The sequence below is a fragment of the Ylistrum balloti genome, unplaced genomic scaffold, assembly GCF_031769215.1.
Source record: "Ylistrum balloti isolate Yb309-2 unplaced genomic scaffold, AGI_CSIRO_Ybal_v1 Utg370794, whole genome shotgun sequence".
NCBI lineage: Eukaryota > Metazoa > Mollusca > Bivalvia > Pectinida > Pectinidae > Ylistrum > Ylistrum balloti.
The window spans coordinates 717,457-739,354 of NW_026782463.1; the positions used below are offsets into that span (position 1 = coordinate 717,457).

Here is a 21,898-nt window from a genome sequence, read left to right on the forward strand (position 1 = left end):
ATTACAGGTGTGTGTATCATGTAATCCATGTCTTTTTATCTGTCTACTTTCTTGTTAAGTCATTAGGTTTACAGGTCTTACCATACACCATGTATATATGTAAACATTTCTTAACAGGTGTAACAGTGCTAAAAGTATACTGACTAGAAAATTAGTTGGCACCATCTCGATTTCACCAAGACAGATTATAGTAGAATTTCCTGTACAGACAATGACAGTCTAAAGAAGAATTTCCTGTACACACACCAAGACAGATTATAGTAGAATTTCCTGTACAGACAATGACAGTCTAAAGTAGAATTTCCTGTACACACAATGACAGACTATAGTAGAATTTCCTGTACACACAATGACAGACTATAGTAGAATTTCCTGTACACACAATGACAGACTATAGTAGAATTTCCTGTACACACAATGACAGACTATAGTAGAATTTCCTGTACAGACAATGACAGACTATAGTAGAATTTCCTGTACAGATAATGACAGTCTATAGTAGAATTCCCCGTACAGGCAATGACATAATGTAAACTAGATAACTCCCCTGTAATTAATTTACGATAAGCAAGCATTTCATATGAATTTTGATGACACTGCCATTGCCGTTTTTACCAAGTGACTTATTCCTAAAAGAACAAAGATATGAATTGCCTCACAACGATATTCTTACAGTTAACGGAATTGTAAGTAATTTGAGATGTGATTTAATAAATACAGTTTTTTTCTATACGATAGAAGAGGTATTAACATGGTGATAAAGTAAATGTGATGCTGGCTATATACTGTATTAAACATGGTCATTAAGCTGAAAATAATTTTGGAATTTTAATCACTTAGAATATAAGATCTGAACCTACACTTTATACTGACAATTTTAATTGAGATTTATCCTGACCAATTTTAACCAAGCCTTAAACTGACTATCTTTAACCCAAGCATTATACTGACCAGGAGTAGCTGGACCACCAGGTGTGTTGGCAGGAGATAGACTAGGAGGTGGTCCATTGTCTGAGGAAAAGCTTGTGATACCGCTGACCAGACTAAGTACAGCCAGGGTAAAAAACACTGTCCAATACATGTCTATAATCAGTCCAAAATCCTGAGTATATCAGATGACTACACTAGGAAATTGGTGGCACTGTCTCTCTGTCGTGTTGATCCTGGCAAATGAAACTCTTCCTGCCTTTGAAAACAGTACAGTAACTTCCTGTGATAAATATGTTTGTCAGTACAGATCGATACAGGTGACTGATAGTGATACAGTCAAGTAGAATATTTGCTACATTCAGTAAGACCTTGTTTTCTAAGTTCTGTCTGACGCTACACTGAACCTCAATTTATCAGAGCAGAACCATATTATGCTTTAAATTCTATAAATACCCTATGTAACAGATACATAGTCTGGCGGTGATCAAAAAAATAACAAACATGACTGGTAGTTCTATATATATATATGCTGCCTACAGTGGGTAACTGACAAAAAATCATAGATATTTACAGACTTGAATCATGAGACACATACATGTTATACACTTTTGCTGTACAATAACTGTGAAGCTGACCAAACTTCTAGAATAGAACAAATGACAGTCAGAAAAGAGGACACAAACAAAAGAGAACTGTAGAACCTATATGACTCTATAAAGATAACATGACAGCACTGTCTGTAGAACCTATATGAAATTATATATAGAACCTATATGAAATTATAAAGATATCATGACAGCACTGTCTGTAGAACCTATATGAAATTATAAAGATATCTTGACAGCACTGTCTGTAGAACCTATATGAAATTATAAAGATATCTTGACAGCACTGTCTGTAGAACCTATATGAAATTATATATAGAACCTATATGAAATTATAAAGATATCATGACAGCACTGTCTGTAGAACCTATATGAAATTATAAAGATATCTTGACAGCACTGTCTGTAGAACCTATATGAAATTATATATAGAACCTATATGAAATTATAAAGATATCATGACAGCACTGTCTGTAGAACCTATATGAAACTATAAAGATATCTTGACAGCACTGTCTGTAGAACCTATATGAAACTATAAAGATATCTTGACACCACTGTTTGAACAACCTATATGAAATTATAAAGATATCATGACAGCACTGTCTGTAGAACCTATATGAAATTATAAAGATATCATGACAGCACTGTCTGTAGAACCTATATGAAATTATAAAGATATCTTGACAGCACTGTCTGAACCTATATGAAATTATATATAGAACCTATATGAAACTATAAAGATATCTTGACACCACTGTTTGAACAACCCATAAGAAATTATAAAGATATCTTGACAGCACTGTCTGTAGAACCTATATGAAACTATAAAGATATCTTGACAGCACTGTTTGTAGAACCTATAAGAAATTATAAAGATATCTTGACAGCACTGTCTGTAGAACCTATATGAAACTATAAAGATATCTTGACAGCACTGTTTGTAGAACCTATATGAAATTATATGTAGAACCTATATGAAATTATAAAGATATCTTGACACCACTGTTTGAACAACCTATAAGAAATTATAAAGATATCTTGACAGCACTGTCTGTAGAACCTATATGAAACTATAAAGATATCTTGACACCACTGTTTGAACAACCTATAAGAAATTATAAAGATATCTTGACAGCACTGTCTGTAGAACCTATATGAAACTATAAAGATATCTTGACAGCACTGTTTGTAGAACCTATATGAAATTAACATTTGTCATCTCAGGTTACTGGTGTATAAGTGACATTTGTCATCTCAGGTTACTGGTGTATAAGTGATATTTTGTCTACTTAGGCAACAGGTATGTAAGTGACATTTGTCATCTCAGGTTACTGGTGTATAAGTGATATTTTGTCTACTTAGGCAACAGGTATGTAAGTGACATTTTGTCTACTTAGGTAACAGGTATGTAAGTGACATTTGTCATCACAGGTTACTGGTGTATAAGTGACATTTTGTCTACTTAGGCAACAGGTATATAAGTGACTTGTGTGTAAGTGATATTTTGTCTACTTAGGCAACAGGTATATAAGTGACATTTTGTCTACTTAGGCAACAGGTATATAAGTGATATTTTGTCTACTTAGACAACAGGTATGTAAGTGACATTTTGTCTACTTAGGCAACAGGTATATAAGTGACATTTGTCATCTCAGGTTACTGGTGTATAAGTGACATTTTGTCTACTTAGGCAACAGGTATATAAGTGACATTTTGTCTACTTAGGCAACAGGTATATAAGTGACATTTTGTCTACTTAGACAACAGGTATGTAAGTGACATTTATCATCTCAGGCTACAGGTACTGATGAGAAATTTGTCTGCTTATTAAGCAACCAAGTATCAAGATACATATCACCTATGGTGAAAAGTTTCAATGGTGGCAAATTATGATTAAAGCTACTAGACACAAAAATATTATAGGTCAGCTAAAAGATTACAGGTAAATGTATCAAGGTAGAATGTCACAATTAGGCTGTAGCTGTAGATGTCACCTTCAGCTGTAAGTACTTGGATGATGTTTTAGAAAGTAGTAAAACATAAAAAACACGTTACTGATCAAAAGAGATATCAGGGACATGTTAGGGCAAGATGGCTCTGAGTAGGTCAACATGGCTAGACAGCTCCGATTTGAAACAATAAGTATAGCAATTCCTGCGACTGATTTGCCTGCGTAACGTTTTGGCATTTTAGAGGAAAGACTTATATACTGCGGTATACTGTATATGTGAAGTTTCTTTGTGAAGTATCCATAAATTTATTCTTAGTGATGTATGCAGACAAGATGGTACTTCTGGCACAAAAAGCTGAGGGATTACAAAAAATGCTAGATATGTTATCATTTTATACAAACAAAAGGAATCTTACAGTAAATACATAAAAAAAAAAACGTGATAGTTTTTCGAAATGGTAGCTTATGAAGGGAAGATAAATGGTTGTGTTGTAGACAAATTCAATTTCTTGAGAGTTTTACTTCATCTAACAGGAAATTTAATAAAACATAACAAGAAATAGCTATGCAAGCAAGGTAGAAAAGTACTGTTCTCTGTATATGTCTGTAAAGAACATCACTTTAATTTCGAAACACAACTTCACGTTTTTTTTATCACATATGTTAGTAGTATATTAAATTATGGGGCTGAAATTTAAGTTATAGTAAAAGATTATTTGGGTTAAAGAAATCTACTGCAAATATTATGGTCCACCACAAATTTTGTAGAGTTCCTCTGAAAATTAACAGAAAAATTAGCATTTTTTAGTATTGGGTGAAATTAAAGCATTCTCACAACTATATTTTACAAGTCAGTTACCAAGATATCTTAGAAAATGGAAACTATTGGCTGTACGGTGTAAGAGAACTTTCTGTGTGGGGTATATACTGCAATATAAAGATACTTATACACCTGATTATGTTATAAACTACATTGTTCAATATCTTTAAACAAGAATGTTGTAAACAGATATATTCATCTTCCAAATGTTCCCTGTATAAATATACCAGTGAGGACTTCTGTTTTCAAAATTATCTTACAAAATCTGTAGAAAATTCTAATTAAATGGAAATAGCAAAAATCAGAATGTCATCTCACAAACTGAATATTGAAACTGGGAGGTATCATAACATAAAAAAGAATGATAGAATCTGCAATTTATGGTGACACAGACAACGAATTTCATGTTATTGTTAAGTGTGAAAGAATGTGGATTTAAGGAAACGTTTCATAAAGAAATATTATTATAATAGACCCAGTATGTTTAAATTTGTCCAGCTTATGAAATCTGTGAATAAGAAAGAATTGTCAAATTTATCAAAATTTATCATAATGAATAACAAGAAAAGAAAGGATTAAGTTGTACATGGGTAATATGTTGAATTCCATCTACACTATGCTAATTGATGGTGCGATCGACCCTGACCAGTTTGTCACACCTCTGTGCTTGCAGTGGTGCATGACTTTGCCTGGTACATGGAGTGGACAATGGCAGAGGTAGTATGTAATAATGTCCCCTTTCCCTGATTTACATATCAGAAATGGCTCATCTATTGTACACTCAACATTCCCATAAAATAATCGTGCTGACCTAGATACAATAGTCACGTATTCCGCTATAAATAACTTCATCATAGGAAATACCCGACAAGGAGTCATTATTTTGGCCTTAAATAAATACACCTGGTGATTAAATTCTAGCACAGGTAGAATTCAAGCATGAATAATTCATCATTGAAATGTAACTTAAATGTGATGAATATGCTATAATGATAACTGATCAGACAGACCATCAGTAACAAACCTAACACATCGCTTTGTTTAAAATTACACAAACAATCATGAGAGTCATGTAGAGAGTATTTGATGATCACCAAGATTTCAATCTCAGTATGACTTGATTGATTTAAACATAACTGATGATTGTCATCAAAAGTAAAGTAACCCCTCTGAAATGTATCTCATATTAATGTTATCAGAACTGATATCTCACACTGATGTAATACAGATATCCAACAGCATCATCTCAAGATATTCACCCATCAACACTGATATCTCACACTGATGTAATACACATATCAAACAGCATCATCTCAAGATATTCACTGATCAACACTGATGTCTCACACTGATGTAATACAGATATCCAACAGCATCACCATCAGAAATTCACCCATCAACACTGATATCTCACACTAATGTAATACAGATATCCAACAGCATCATCTCAAGATATTCACCCATCAACACTGATATCTCAAACTGATGTAATACACATATCAAACAGCATCATCTCAAGATATTCACCCATCAACACTGATATCTCAAACTGATGTAATACACATATCAGACAGCATCATCTCAAGATATTCACCCATCAACACTGATATCTCAAACTGATGTAATACAGATATCCAACAGCATCACCCATCAACACTGATATCTCACACTGATGTAATACACATATCAAACAGCATCATCTCAAAATATTCACCCATCAACACTGATATCTCACACTGATGTAATACAGATATCCAACAGCATCATCTCAAGATATTCACCCATCAACACTGATATCTTACACTGATGTAATAGATATCCAACATCATCATCTCAAGATAGTCACCCATCAACACTGATATCTCACACTGATGTAATACAGATATCCAACAGCATCATCTCAAGATATTCACCCATCAACACTGATATCTTACACTGATGTAATACAGATATCCAACATCATCATCTCAAGATAGTCACCCATCAACACTGATATCTCACACTGATGTAATACAGATATCCAACAGCATCACCCATCAACACTGATATCTCACACTGATGTAATACAGATATCCAACAGCATCACCCATCAACACTGATATCTCACACTGATGTAATACACATATCCAACAGCATCATCTCAATATAGTCACCCATCAACACTGATATCTCACACTGATGTAATACAGATATCCAACAGCATCATCTCAAGATATTCACCAATCAACACTGATATCTCACACTGATGTAATACAGATATCCAACACCATGGCTGTGTGATATTCTCCCATCAATACTATGTAAATAAAAAAAAATGTTTTTCATATATCCCACAACATCTCTGTTTATTCACTTATGAACACTGACATCTCAAACTGATGTAGATGCAATGTATTGAACAATATGTCTAATGACATCATCTAAACTTGGATTTCTTAGTTTGGATTCCAACTTGATATTTAACTTGTTAGTTTGAAGCCATTTTGAATTTAAAGGTACTATCAAGACAAGAGGCCCATGGGCCTTAATGGTCATCTGACATAAAATACAAGATTTCAAATTTTGAACTTGAGAAGAAGTCAAAAATGTGTTTTCAAGATGGCAACCATGTTGGATTTTGGACCAACCCGAAATTAACAAACTTTGGTCAGGATCATGTTACGATCATTTCAGGTAAGTTTCAGCTCATTGAGACATGTAGAATATGAGAAGAAGTTGAAAATGTTTACGACGGACGCCATACGACACCTGACAAAAGGTGATCGCAATAGGTCATCAGACCATTCAGTCAGATGACCTAAAAATCCAGAAAACTGCCATCTTGCACAATACTCTAAATGCAAAGGGCAATAACTCCACTTCTATTTGGATTTTTTAACTGGGATTCAGCCTCGATCTGTAACTCTTTAGTTTGAAGCCACAAACATGATTTTAAGTCAGTATCCCAAAACATTATGGGAAACTATAGAAGAGTTCTTATAATACAAACAGTAGGAGATTAGAATATCAAATGACCAGAGTGGAGCGTACCAGCACTGACGTACGTGGTGTACAAGATGTACAGAATCAACCAACTTTTTCAACTGAACTATCATCTTATGTATATTAAGATAGAAAATGGTGTGATGAGATGGTAAACAGATTACTGACCAAAAAACACACAAGATGGTAACAATGAACTCCAGTCAGTTCAGCTACACTTTTTTGACACTTGGCCATAGATGTGGGAGAGTTTGTGGCCACAATTGTGCCTATTCAGTACTGACCCACTGCGATGTATTCAAATGGCTTCCTTAACTTTTGCTTATTGATCAAAGGAATTATTGCCCCTAGACCCAGGCACTCAATAATTTTTACCATGTTAAAATCTATTTTTAAAAAACTATTTTAAAAACTTAACTTTTGGGTTTTTTTTTTCTGTTTTAATGAAACTTCGGATATATACAGATATATAATTTAAATCTAACTTATAACTGTTACATGTGTGTTAATTTTACATAGGTAAAATCCCTAAAATTAACACTGTTAGAATTATTTTTTTCATAATTTCTTAAGATTAGTCTCAACTCTAAACATAACTATAAAACAGCCCTACTTCACTTGTGAAACTCGGGATGACATGTTATCTTGTAGTTTAGTAATGAATGAAACCTCTCAAAGCAGGTAAGTGGACAAAGTGAAATGTTATTGCAAGTCTTGCACACATACTGTGCCTGGTGCCAGTGTCATATCATATTTGTATCTCCTATCATTGGTCTTTAATCTGTTTACTTTCTCGATACACCATTTTGAACCTTAGAGTACAAAGCATCATAGTAACCAGGGGTCAGGAAAAGCACTCGTCGAGTCGTCATGGACGACTGAAAATTGTCTCGCACAACTAGATTTTTCTTTGTCAGTCGTCCGTCGGACGAGTACTTTATCCCAATGATATTAATGTTACATCTTAAATTTCAATTAAAATGTAAAGAAAATTTAAAACAAAAAACGTGTTAACAGTACTTCGAAAGCAAAATATTCCAGTCTTCTCTCTAACTTTCGATTACACTGGAACTCCCATGACGTCAAATATGGTATTCGGAATATTTTAGTCATTTTCCCGCAGTCATACTGATGTCAGGTGCTCTCGTTCTTAACAGCACCTAGTCAGTCGGATGAAATTCCCTACCATCTCATACCTCAGTGCTACAAAGGCTGATTGTTAAGTTGTGAGCCTTGTATTGAAGAAATTAAGCATGGATGTCCTCTTTCAGCTCTTCTATTCCCTGACTATTTAAGGCTTTGTACCCAAAGAATGGTGTCATTTACAAAATGGACAAAATCACGGAAAGAGCAGTGATGCAATATTAGTCTGTCATTGCCATGGCTACAATTGTGGCTTTGAAATGATTGAGCATCTGCCTTATTTGCCCAATCTCACCCCATCAGACTTTTATCTATTTCAAAAATTGAAAAAGGCCATTTCCAGTACCCACTTTCGGTCAGATGATGACATCATACATGAAGAGGAGGACTTTCTGAATGGTCATGAAAAGGGGCTTTCAAAGTGACATTGAGGCCCTTAAACACTGCTGGTAAAAGTGTATAGATACTAAAGGGCATTATGATGAAAAATCAAACCCTTAAAATTGAGGTTTCACAACTTACTTATCAGCCTCATAGTATGCTAAACACTGGCCATTTGTCTGATGAAGGTGACCATGTAGTCATCAAAACCTTACACTCTAATCTTCTACTGGTTGTGTTTTAAAACTTCTATTCCAATGACATTACCAACCTGAAGAAAATGTTCTGAAATGAAATAGGAAAGTATTTTCGGTTGCACCAAGGGACAGATGATTGCAACTATATATGCCACGCTCCCCTCACCCCAAACTTCCTCACCCAGTATATGATAGATACACAATAGTGAATGTAATAAAGACTGACCTTCAAGGATGACCTTGTTAGGGCAGCAATAGCCATCAAGACAGCTGTGTGATCGTGCTCGACACTGCAGGCCTGTTTGACTCTCATTACATGTTCTAGGCTGTCCATTCTTCATTTCCACTAATCCTCCAAACGGACAGTATGACACTGAAATAAAAACTCATTATAGTAAATCACACATTTCTTTTTTACAAGTTAAGAATCATTTACTAAGTGATATGGAAAGAGAGAATAAGAGAGGTCAGTGAGTGGGAATGCAAAAAGAAAATGGGTTACTACAGGTGTGTATGGTCTGAAATATGTTCATAGATATAAAGGTTTTAATAAACAAAAATGCCAATGTGCACAGAGTATTACTGTGCATGGAAACAGACATGACTGTATGTTAAGGATGTAAGATACAGGAAGAAATGGATATCACTGCATGCTGATTATATATCGGACATTACTGTATTTTGCAGACTTACTGCGATCGTTGAAGATGCCTGGGCAGCAGATGCTATTTGTACAGGAATATGTCAGACCACATTTACTTGTCACATTGTTTGTACATTCACGATCTTTGTTGTCTGTCTTCTCAGCAATACCACCATAGGGACAGAAACCTGTAAAAGAATAAGATGACTTGCCTTGATTCAAACAACTAATGATGATAATAAATCTGTTGTGTTTGTTAATGTTTTTCTCAATTTTCTTGTTCATTTATTTGTCAACATCTTTCTGTAACATCAACCCCAGCTATGTATTGCTCCTGTAAGCAATCTGGTAAATACATCAATCATTATATATTTTTTTTTTCCCTTCACATTTACAATCATCAAAAATTCTCACACATGCAACATGTCATTTAAAGGGGTTCCATTTTTGCTCCCCCATTACTTACCACTGAAGGCAATTTTCTGAGGACAACAGTAGCCACCATCACAGTGGTACATCCCTCCATCACATGACTTGTTATCATGACAAGTTTGGGGTCGGCGATCATGGTATGCTGGTTTACCACCATTAGGACAGTAACCTATCAAGGAAAAAAAGGTCTAAATTGATAGAGTTTCTCTGATTAATACTTGAATTCCATCAAGCTTTAAGCTCTCAACAGCAGTGAGGTCTGGAGTATTTCAGTAGCTAAATCCCAGTGTGAAATGCACTGCTAGTTCATTTAACTCTTGTTGGGCAAATGCTAGAAATAGGATTTGAAAATGACAATATTATTATGGAATAATGGTTGGAGAAGAAGACTTGGTCACCATTAGCCACCATTACAGGTGTATATCACCTTCTCACTTGTCCACATGACATACACGGGGGTGACCATCCATGCAGCATTACAAATATTTACAAAATATGATAAAACAGTCCTTAATAATGTTTTCAAATTTTAGTGGAATTGCACAATAATTTTGTTTTTCTTTTAAGAAAAACCTCTGATTACTGCAGCCCACAAAGTTACAGCAGGTTAGAAACATGTTATATATGTTATTGTGACCTAGTGATGACTTGCCCAGTATCTTGTTGTTGGTGAAGTACTTAATCAACACTTATTCACAAACACAGTCCCTCTTACCTCTGTAGACTTTTGTTGGACAACAATAACCTGCTCTATTACATGTATATGTTTCAGACTGGACCCCTTACCTCTGTAGACTTTAGCTGGACAACAGTAACCTGCTCTATTACATGTATATGTTTCAGACTGGACCCCTTACCTTTGTAGACTTTAGCTGGACAACAGTAACCTGCCCTATTACATCTATATGTTTCAGACTGGACCCCTTACCTTTGTAGACTTTAGCTGGACAACAGTAACCTGCTCTATTACATGTATATGTTTCAGACTGGACCTCTTACCTTTGTAGACTTTAGCTGGACAACAGTAACCTGCTCTATTACATGTATATCCTGATTGGTTACATGGCTTCTCCGGTGAACACATGACCATTTTACCATCCTCCATCGACACATTTCCTCCATTGGCGCAAACACCTTGGAAAGTAATACAGAAGCTGAATCATACTAAACAACAGAACTAGATCAGGTTGAAAGTGACCTATCATTAAAAATTTGGTTCTTAGAAAATTTTCTATCAATAATGTCATACTGATCAGATATTCACTTTAAGAAATCCTGTTTTTAATACATTTTCAGAATTACTGACTTAACATCATTATGGTTATCTTCTTTCATTCTGATTTTAAATACGACTAAGCATTGATCATAGAGATATCATGGTAACCAGTATTGCTATGAAAGGAATATCAACATGTTAACTGGTTTTTACCTGTAAAGACCCTTGCAGGACAACAGTGGTCAAAGTGACAGGTGTATCCTGCCCCACATCTAGTGTTATTGGGGCATTTCCTCACCACATTGTCCATCAATTCCGGTACAGCATCACCTTGACATATACCTATAAAAAAAAAAATAATACAAAAATAGATAAGACTTAAAATATAAAATCATAACATCCGTATTAATAACAATCTGGATCAGCTGATAACATAATCACATTTGAGAAATCAGATTCATAGTATAGCTTGTGTCTGTATGATAACTAACCATCAGTAGAGAATTTCGGGGGACAGCAGAACCCTCCCTCACATCTGTGTGATAATTTACCATCAGCAGAGAAACTCTGGGGACAGCAGTACCCTCCCTCACATCTGTGTGATAATTTACCATCAGCAGAGAAACTCTGGGGACAGCAGTACCCTCCCTCACATCTGTGTGATAACTTACCATCAGTAGAAAATCTCCGGGGACAGCAGTACACTCCCTCACATCTGTGTGATAACTTACCATCAGTAGAAAATCTCCGGGGACAGCAGTACACTCCCTCACATCTGTGTGATAACTTACCATCAGTAGAGAATCTCTGGGGACAGCAGTACCCTCCCTCACATCTGTGTGATAATTTACCATCAGCAGAGAAACTCTGGGGACAGCAGTACCCTCCCTCACATCTGTGTGATAATTTACCATCAGCAGAGAAACTCCGGGGACAGCAGTACCCTCCCTCACATCTGTATGATAACTTATCATCAGTAGAGAATCTCCAAGGACAGCAGTACCCTCCCTCACATCTGTGTGATAACTTACCATCAGTAGAGAATCTCCGGGGACAGCAGTACCCTCCCTCACATCTGTGTGATAACTTACCATCAGTAGAAAATCTCCGGGGACAGCAGTACACTCCCTCACAACCATATGACTTTGACATACATTTAGAGGTCCTGTTACACATGCGAGGTTCTCCCATCTCTGTCATCTGTGGGATTCCATCAAATGGACACATCCCAGATTGTATAGTGACTGGACAACAATAGTTATTGGTACACTGGTAGCTTCCTCCACAGTCCACATCTCTGTCACACTGTTTATCTGTACCGTCAATCTGTGCTGCCATCCCACCATTGGGACATGGTCCTTAAAGTTTTAAAACATCTATAATTACCTAATACAAACCATTGCACACCTTCATTTATCAGATACACATATAAATACATGAATGACAGCGGGTAAAACTTTGAGGCTGACAGGAAGTGAGGGAGAAATGATCAAAATAAAAATGTCAAGATAATGAGGAAACGCCATTATTTATTAGGTATTAGAAAATGATAACAAACTTTGATATCAAAAATCTCATCTTCTAAGGTAGCAACTGACAGCATGTTTGAAATCTAGTCCTATGAAGATTTTTTTTAAAAAAAAAAAAAGAAAAATCATAATATATATTCTTAATTGTTTGAGAGTGATCACTGAACCAAATAATCATGTAACATTCACATGACCTAAGACCGCTCACATAAACAAAAAAATAAATTACATTGACAAGGTGTAAAATCAAGGTCACCCAATCTGTCCCCTTACTTACCACTAAATACAACACTCTGAGGACAACAGTAGCCACCATCACAGTGGTACATCCCTCCATCACATGACTTGTTATCATGACAAGTTGCGGGTCGGCCATCATGGTATGCTGGTTTACCACCATTAGGACAGTAACCTGTATCAAACAAGTTCATATTAACAGGGTTATTGTGGTCACCATTTGAGTTTGTACACTTAACAAGGTTGATGAATTTTATAATACTTGGATTAGAAAATCACTTGAAAATGTCTTCAAATAACTCAGTTATTTCATGAAAATTTAATAATCTGAAAAATAGAGTCAGACTGAAATACTTATTAGAAATTTCATGTCAATACAACAATATCGATTCAGAGTGACAATAAGGACTGACATTATTTAATTTGACCATCACAGACCAACAAAGCTGGAACCTCTTACCCTGAAGACTTTAGGTGGACAACAGTGACCTGCTCTATTACATGTATATGTTTCAGACTGAACCTCTTACCTCTGTAGACTTTAGCTGGACAACAGTAACCTGCTCTATTACATGTATATGTTTCAGACTAAACCTCTTACCTCTGAAGACTTTAGCTGGACAACAGTAACCTGCTCTATTACATGTATATGTTTCAGACTGGACCTCTTACCTTTGTAGACTTTAGCTGGACAACAGTAACCTGCTCTATTACCTGTATATGTTTCAGACTGGACCCCTTACCTTTGTGGACTTTAGCTGGACAACAGTAACCTGCTCTATTACATGTATATGTTTCAGACTGGACCTCTTACCTCTGTAGACTTTAGCTGGACAACAGTAACCTGCTCTATTACATGTATATGTTTCAGACTGGACCTCTTACCTCTGAAGACTTTAGCTGGACAACAATAACCTGCTCTATTACATGTATATGTTTCAGACTAAACCCCTTACCTCTGTAGACTTTAGCTGGACAACAGTAACCTGCTCTATTACATGTATATGTTTCAGACTGGACCCCTTACCTTTGTAGACTTTAGCTGGACAACAGTAACCTGCTCTATTACCTGTATATGTTTCAGACTGGACCTCTTACCTTTGTAGACTTTAGCTGGACAACAGTAACCTGCTCTATTACATTATATGTTAAACTGCAACCTCTTACCTTTTTAGTTAAACTTTAGCTGGACAACAGTAAATTTTTACATGTATATGTTTCAATGCTTCATTTTTCATGTTTACCTTTGTAGAAAGCTGGACAACAGTAACCTGCTCTATTACATGTATATCCTGACTGGTTACATGGCTTCTCCGGTGAACACATGACCATTTCACCATCCTCCATCGACACATTTCCTCCGTTGGCACAAACACCTGGGAAATGTTGAATTTTACATACAATTAAACATTGAAATATGGTAACATTTATATCCATAATGAGATATATTGTAAAAATGATATTACCATAATTTCCTGGTGGTATGAATGATAAGATATTCAAAATGTGTTTAGCTCCTGAAAGTAACATAACAAATATGGAAAAACAAATTAAAAATCAGACTTAAAGTTGCAATGATAATGTTTTTTTAGATCTGTTAAAAATATTTCAGACATGAAGTTAATTTTTAATTTAATTTTAACAAATGCTTCATTTTTCATGTTCGGTTTTTAAAATTCTCCATTTCGATCATGGCATCAGAGTGACTTAATTCTGATAACTGTAAGGGATAAAGTTCAATCTGCACTGACCTATCTGATCACCCCCCAAATAGATGGGTTTCTAACCACATTATGGTCATAGTAAATAGCATGAGTAAGTTATAGTATATATGGTATTGAGTGAGTTATAGTATATTGTCTCATTGAGTTACAGTATATGTAGTATTGAGGGAGTTATAGTATATTGTCTCAGTGAGTTACAGTATATATAGTATTGAGTGAGTTATAGTATATTGTCTCAGTGAGTTACAGTATATATAGTATTGAGTGAGTTATAGTATATTGTCTCAGTGAGTTACAGTATATATAGTATTGAGGGAGTTATAGTATTTTGTCTCGGTGAGTTACAGTATATATAGTATTGAGGGAGTTATAGTATTTTGTCTCAGTGAGTTACAGTATATGTAGTATTGAGTGAGTTATACTATTTTGTCACAGTGAGTTACAGTATATGTAGTATTGAGTGAGTTATAGTATATTGTCTCAGTGAGTTACAGTATATATAGTATTGAGTGAGTTATAGTATTTTGTCTCGGTGAGTTACAGTATATATAGTATTGAGGGAGTTATAGTATATTGTCTCAGTGAGTTACAGTATATATAGTATTGAGTGAGTTATAGTATATTGTCACAGTGAGTTACAGTATATATAGTATTGAGTGAGTTATAGTATTTTGTCACAGTGAGTTACAGTATATATAGTATTGAGTGAGTTATACTATTTTGTCACAGTGAGTTACAGTATATATGGTATTGAGTGAGTTATAGTATTTTGTCTCGGTGAGTAATAGTGTATACAGTACTGTGTGAGTTACATTGTATAAAGTTATAGTCTATATAGCATTCAATGTAAATAGTATCTGTGGGTTATACTGTGTATAGTAGTATTCTGTGAATGTTACACTGTATATGTATTCTGAGTTAACTGTAAATAGTATCCAATATCTACACTGTATACAGTATTCTGTGAGTTACATTGTACTTAATATTCATTGTGAGTATTCTTTTCATTGTGCTCCTTGATGAATTACCATGTCCCAATTGGATTTACCAATTACATTGTAAATTCTGTGAAACATTGTACCATTCCCCCCCAAAAAAAAATTTGAAAAAAAATTGACTTCCCAAATAAATGGAAAAAAAATATCCCTGATGAGCTACATTGCATAGAGTATTCTGTTAATTACATTGTACAGAGGATTCTGTGAATTACATTGTACAGAGTATTCTGTTAATTACATTGTACAGACGATTCTGTGAATTACATTACATTGTACAGAGTATTCTGTTAATTACATTGTACAGAGTATTCTGTTAATTACATTGTACAGACGATTCTGTGAATTACATTGTACAGAGATTCTGTATTACATTGTACAGAGTATTCTGTTAATTACATTGTACAGACGATTCTGTGAATTACATTGTACAGACGAGACGATTCTGTGAATTACATTGTACAGACGATTCTGTGAATTACATTGTACAGACGATTCTGTTAATTACATTGTACAGACGATTCTGTGAATTACATTGTACAGAGTATTCTGTTAATTACATTGTACAGAGTATTCAGTGAATTACATTGCATAGAGTATTCTGTTAATTACATTGTACAGACAATTCTGTGAATTACATTGTACAGACAATTCTGTGTGCAGACGATTCTGTTAATTACATTGTACAGAGAATTCTCTGAATTACATTGTACAGACGATTCTGTGAATTACATTGTACAGACGATTCTGTGAATTACATTGTACAGAGGATTCTGTTAATTACATTGTACAGACGATTCTGTGAATTACATTGTACAGACGATTCTGTGAATTACATTGTACAGAGTATTCTGTTAATTACATTGTACAGAGTATTCTGTGAATTACATTGTACAGAGTATTCTGTGAATTACATTGTACACAGTTTTCTGTGAATTACATTGTACAGACGATTCTGTTAATTACATTGTACAGAGTATTCTGTGAATTACATTGTACAGAGTATTCTGTGAATTACATTGTACAGACGATTCTGTTAATTACATTGTACAGAGAATTCTGTGAATTACATTGTACAGAGAATTCTGTTAATTACATTGTACAGACGATTCTGTTAATTACATTGTACAGAGTATTCTGTTAATTACATTGTACAGACGATTCTGTGAATTACATTGTACAGAGTATTCTGTTAATTACATTGTACAGACGATTCTGTTAATTACATTGTACAGAGTATTCTGTTAATTACATTGTACAGAGTATTCTGTGAATTACATTGTACAGAGTATTCTGTGAATTACATTGTACAGAGTATTCTGTTAATTACATTGTACAGAGTATTCTGTGAATTACATTGTACAGACGATTCTGTGAATTACATTGTACAGAGTATTCTGTGAATTCTGTGAATTACATTGTACAGAGTATTCTGTGAATTACATTGTACAGAGTATTCTGTGAATTACATTGTACAGACGATTCTGTTAATTACATTGTACAGAGTATTCTGTGAATTACATTGTACAGACGATTCTGTGAATTACATTGTACAGAGTATTCTGTTAATTACATTGTACAGACGATTCTGTGAATTACATTGTACAGAGTATTCTGTGAATTACATTGTACAGAGTATTCTGTCAATTACATTGTACAGAGTATTCTGTTAATTACATTGTACAGAGTATTCTGTATTCTGTGTTAATTACATTGTACAGAGTATTCTGTTAATTACATTGTACAGAGTATTCTGTGAATTACATTGTACAGAGTATTCTGTGAATTACATTGTACAGACGATTCTGTGAATTACATTGTACAGAGTATTCTGTGAATTACATTGTACAGAGTATTCTGTGAATTACATTGTACAGACGATTCTGTTAATTACATTGTACAGACGATTCTGTGAATTACATTGTACAGAGTATTCTGTTAATTACATTGTACAGAGTATTCTGTGAATTACATTGTACAGACGATTCTGTGAATTACATTGTACAGAGAATTCTGTGAATTTCATTGTACAGACGATTCTGTGAATTACATTGTACAGAGTATTCTGTGAATTACATTGTACACAGTTTTCTGTTAATGACATTGTACAGACGATTCTGTTAATTACATTGTACAGAGTATTCTGTTAATTACATTGTACAGAGTATTCTGTGAATTACATTGTACAGAGTATTCTGTTAATTACATTGTACAGACGATTCTGTGAATTACATTGTACAGAGTATTCTGTGAATTACATTGTACAGAGTATTCTGTGAATTACATTGTACAGACGATTCTGTTAATTACATTGTACAGACGATTCTGTGAATTACATTGTACAGACGATTCTGTGAATTACATTGTACAGACGATTCTGTTAATTACATTGTACAGAGTATTCTGTTAATTACATTGTACAGAGTATTCTGTGAATTACATTGTACAGAGTATTCTGTGAATTACATTGTACAGAGTATTCTGTTAATTACATTGTACAGAGTATTCTGTGAATTACATTGTACAGAGTATTCTGTGAATTACATTGTACAGACAATTCTGTGAATTACATTGTACAGAGTATTCTGTGAATTACATTGTACAGAGTATTCTGTTAATTACATTGTACAGAGTATTCTGTGAATTACATTGTACAGACGATTCTGTGAATTACATTGTACAGAGTATTCTGTGAATTACATTACAGAGTATTCTGTACAGACAGAGTATTCTGTGAATTACATTGTACAGACGATTCTGTGAATTACATTGTACAGACGATTCTGTGAATTACATTGTACAGACGATTCTGTTAATTACATTGTACAGACGATTCTGTGAATTACATTGTACAGACGATTCTGTGAATTACATTGTACAGACGATTCTGTTAATTACATTGTACAGAGTATTCTGTGAATTACATTGTACAGACGATTCTGTGAATTACATTGTACAGACGATTCTGTGAATTACATTGTACAGACGATTCTGTGAATTACATTGTACAGAGTATTCTGTGAATTACATTGTACAGACGATTCTGTGAATTACATTGTACAGACGATTCTGTGAATTACATTGTACAGACGATTCTGTGAATTTCATTGTACAGAGTATTCTGTGAATTAATTACATTGTACAGACGATTCTGTGAATTACATTGTACAGAGTATTCTGTTAATTACATTGTACAGAGTATTCTGTTAATTACATTGTACAGACAATTCTGTGAATTACATTGTACAGAGTATTCTGTTAATTACATTGTACAGAGTATTCTGTTAATTACATTGTACAGACGATTCTGTGAATTACATTGTACAGACAATTCTGTGAATTACATTGTACAGAGAATTCTGTGAATTACATTGTACAGAGTATTCTGTGAATTACATTGTACAGACGATTCTGTGAATTACATTGTACAGACGATTCTGTGAATTACATTGTACAGACGATTCTGTGAATTACATTGTACAGAGAATTCTGTGAATTACATTGTACAGAGAATTCTGTGATATACATTGTATAGAGAATTCTTTGAATAGCATTGTACCGAGTTTTCTGTGAATTTCATTGAATAGAGTATTCTTTGAATGGCATTTTATATTTTTCTGTGCATAAATATGATGTGACTTCACTTTACCATAACGATGTTTATTTCACCATTATGGTATTTTGACCCTTGTTAATTTTCCCATGCTTCACAATACCATGCTACACTGCTATTTACATATAATCATTTTTCTTCTTGGATAAGGATTTCAGTATCAACAGACCTAGAAGTATTTTGCAGTAGAGGAATATCAACATTATAGCTTGTATTTACCTGTAAAAACCCTGACAGGACAACAGTGGCCAAATTGACAGCTGTATCCTCCTCCACACCTCTTGTTGTTAGGGCATGTCCTTACAACACCATCCATAATTTCTGGTGAGGCATCTCCAGGACATATACCTGCCATAATGGGTAAAACCAGTTAAACATTACCTTGGGGATGACAATCACATCACAAACTTTATAAGGTAAGTATCCTAAAAAGTATAAAAGCATCAGTTCTGCATGAGACTGATATTAACATACAGTTTTCATCCTAAGATGGAGATTTGTATTGACAATTGTCAGTGAAATCAAAAATTCATTTTATATTTTTGCTATATCTTCAACAATCAAATTTTGGAGACAGCAGGAACCCTTCCTCACATCTGTGTGGTAACATACCATCAGTAGAGAATCTCCAGGGACAGCAGTACCCTCCCTCACATCTGTATAACTTACCATCAGCAGAGAATCTCTTGGGACAGCAGTACACTCCCTCACATCTGTGTGATAACTTACCATCAGTAGAGAATCTCCGGGGACAGCAGAACACTTCCTCACAACCATATGACTTTGACATACATTGAGAGGTCCTGTTACACATGCGAGGTTCTCCCATCTCTGTCATCTTCGGGATTCCATCAAATGGACACATCCCAGATTGTACAGTGACTGGACAACAATAGTTATTGGTACACTGGTAGCTTCCTCCACAGTCCACATCTCTGTCACACTGTTTATCTGTACCGTCAATCCGTGCTGCCATCCCACCATTAGGACATGGTCCTTATAATGACACAACAGTGAAACCTGGTTACATAGTGTTATAATCAGTGATATACTTCACACAGCCAAACAAACAATTAAGATCATGGTTTTCAGTAAGATGTACAACTGTGGTAGTTATGTGTTTTCAGGTTTATAAATCTAGGACTGTGACAAAATCAAATTCGGGATACCGGCCACACAAAAACACTTTCACAATTTTAAAACGTAAAGAAATGATCAGAGAATGATATGTGTAACAGAATAACATCAAGATGATTGACAAGTTTTATACTCTCCTTTACTTACCACTGAAGGCAACTCTCGGAGGACAACAGTAGCCACCATCACAGTGGTACATCCCTCCATCACATGACTTGTTAGCATGACAAGTTGCGGGTCGGCCATCATGGTATGCTGGTTTACCACCATTAGGACAGTAACCTGTAGAAACAAGAATGTCAGTCATACTGATGAATGCTCCCCAAAAACAACTTGTCACAGGCTCTGAATTTAGTATACTGCACATAACTTTAGTTTGACCAATGTATACACTAAGTTTCATGAATGAACCAAAGCAATGATAATGTTAAAAAATCTTAACAAAGGGTAATAACTCTGTAATTGAGGAGCAAAGGGCCATGAATTTGATACACTGCACAGTCTTAATATGACCAATGTATACATCAATTTTCATTGTTCTATCGTAAATACCAGCACATGTATCTTTACTACTAATTTTTTAAGAAAGAGTAGTACCTCTGTAATTAAGGGGTTGAGAGACCTGAATGTAGTACATATCACATTGTCTTAGTATGGCCAAAATCTACACAAAGGTTTTGTTATACTAGCTGAAATGCAAGTAAAGTTATGCTTCAGATATGAAATTTTAACAAAGGGCAGTAACTCCAGTTCATATTAACATGGTTACTGTGGTCATCAATTATTTGAGTTTGTACACTTAACAAGGTTGATGACTTATAACATTTGGATCAGAGGATCAGGAGAAAAAGTCCAACTAACTCAAGTAATTCATGAAAAGTTGATTACGCTGAAGAAAGGAGTCAGATTGAAATATTTATTAGAAATTTCATATCAATAACACAATTTAGATTCAGAGTGACATTCAGGGCTGACATTATTTAAAATGACCATCACAGACCAACAAAGCTGGAACCTCTTACCTCTGTAGACTTTAGCTGGACAACAGTAACCTGCTCTATTACATGTATATGTTTCAGACTGGACCTCTTACCTTTGTAGACTTTAGCTGGACAACAGTAACCTGCTCTATTACATGTATATGTTTCAGACTGGACCTCTTACCTCTGTAGACTTTAGCTGGACAACAGTAACCTGCTCTATTACCTGTATATGTTTCAGACTGGACCTCTTACCTCTGTAGACTTTAGCTGGACAACAGTAACCTGCTCTATTACATGTATATGTTTCAGACTGGACCTCTTAACCTTTGTAGACTTTAGCTGGACAACAGTAACCTGCTATATTACATGTATATGTT

The 21,898-nt window shown here is 34.7% G+C and overlaps 1 protein-coding gene across 1 annotated transcript in view; it reads right to left on the minus strand.

Moving 5' to 3' along the window:
- Positions 1–21,898, minus strand: part of LOC132558540 (fibrillin-2-like) — a 104,637-nt gene that overhangs the window by 37,513 nt on the left and 45,226 nt on the right. Inside the window, exons 25-36 of the mRNA XM_060223117.1 lie at positions 20,686–20,820; positions 20,131–20,397; positions 19,621–19,749; positions 14,341–14,445; positions 14,168–14,197; positions 13,110–13,244; positions 12,395–12,661; positions 11,517–11,645; positions 11,087–11,221; positions 10,122–10,256; positions 9,706–9,843; positions 9,239–9,385 (exon numbers count right to left, since the gene is read on the minus strand). Of these exons, the coding sequence (XP_060079100.1) occupies positions 9,239–9,385; positions 9,706–9,843; positions 10,122–10,256; positions 11,087–11,221; positions 11,517–11,645; positions 12,395–12,661; positions 13,110–13,244; positions 14,168–14,197; positions 14,341–14,445; positions 19,621–19,749; positions 20,131–20,397; positions 20,686–20,820 (1,752 nt within the window). The remainder of the gene's footprint in view (positions 1–9,238; positions 9,386–9,705; positions 9,844–10,121; positions 10,257–11,086; positions 11,222–11,516; positions 11,646–12,394; positions 12,662–13,109; positions 13,245–14,167; positions 14,198–14,340; positions 14,446–19,620; positions 19,750–20,130; positions 20,398–20,685; positions 20,821–21,898) is intronic.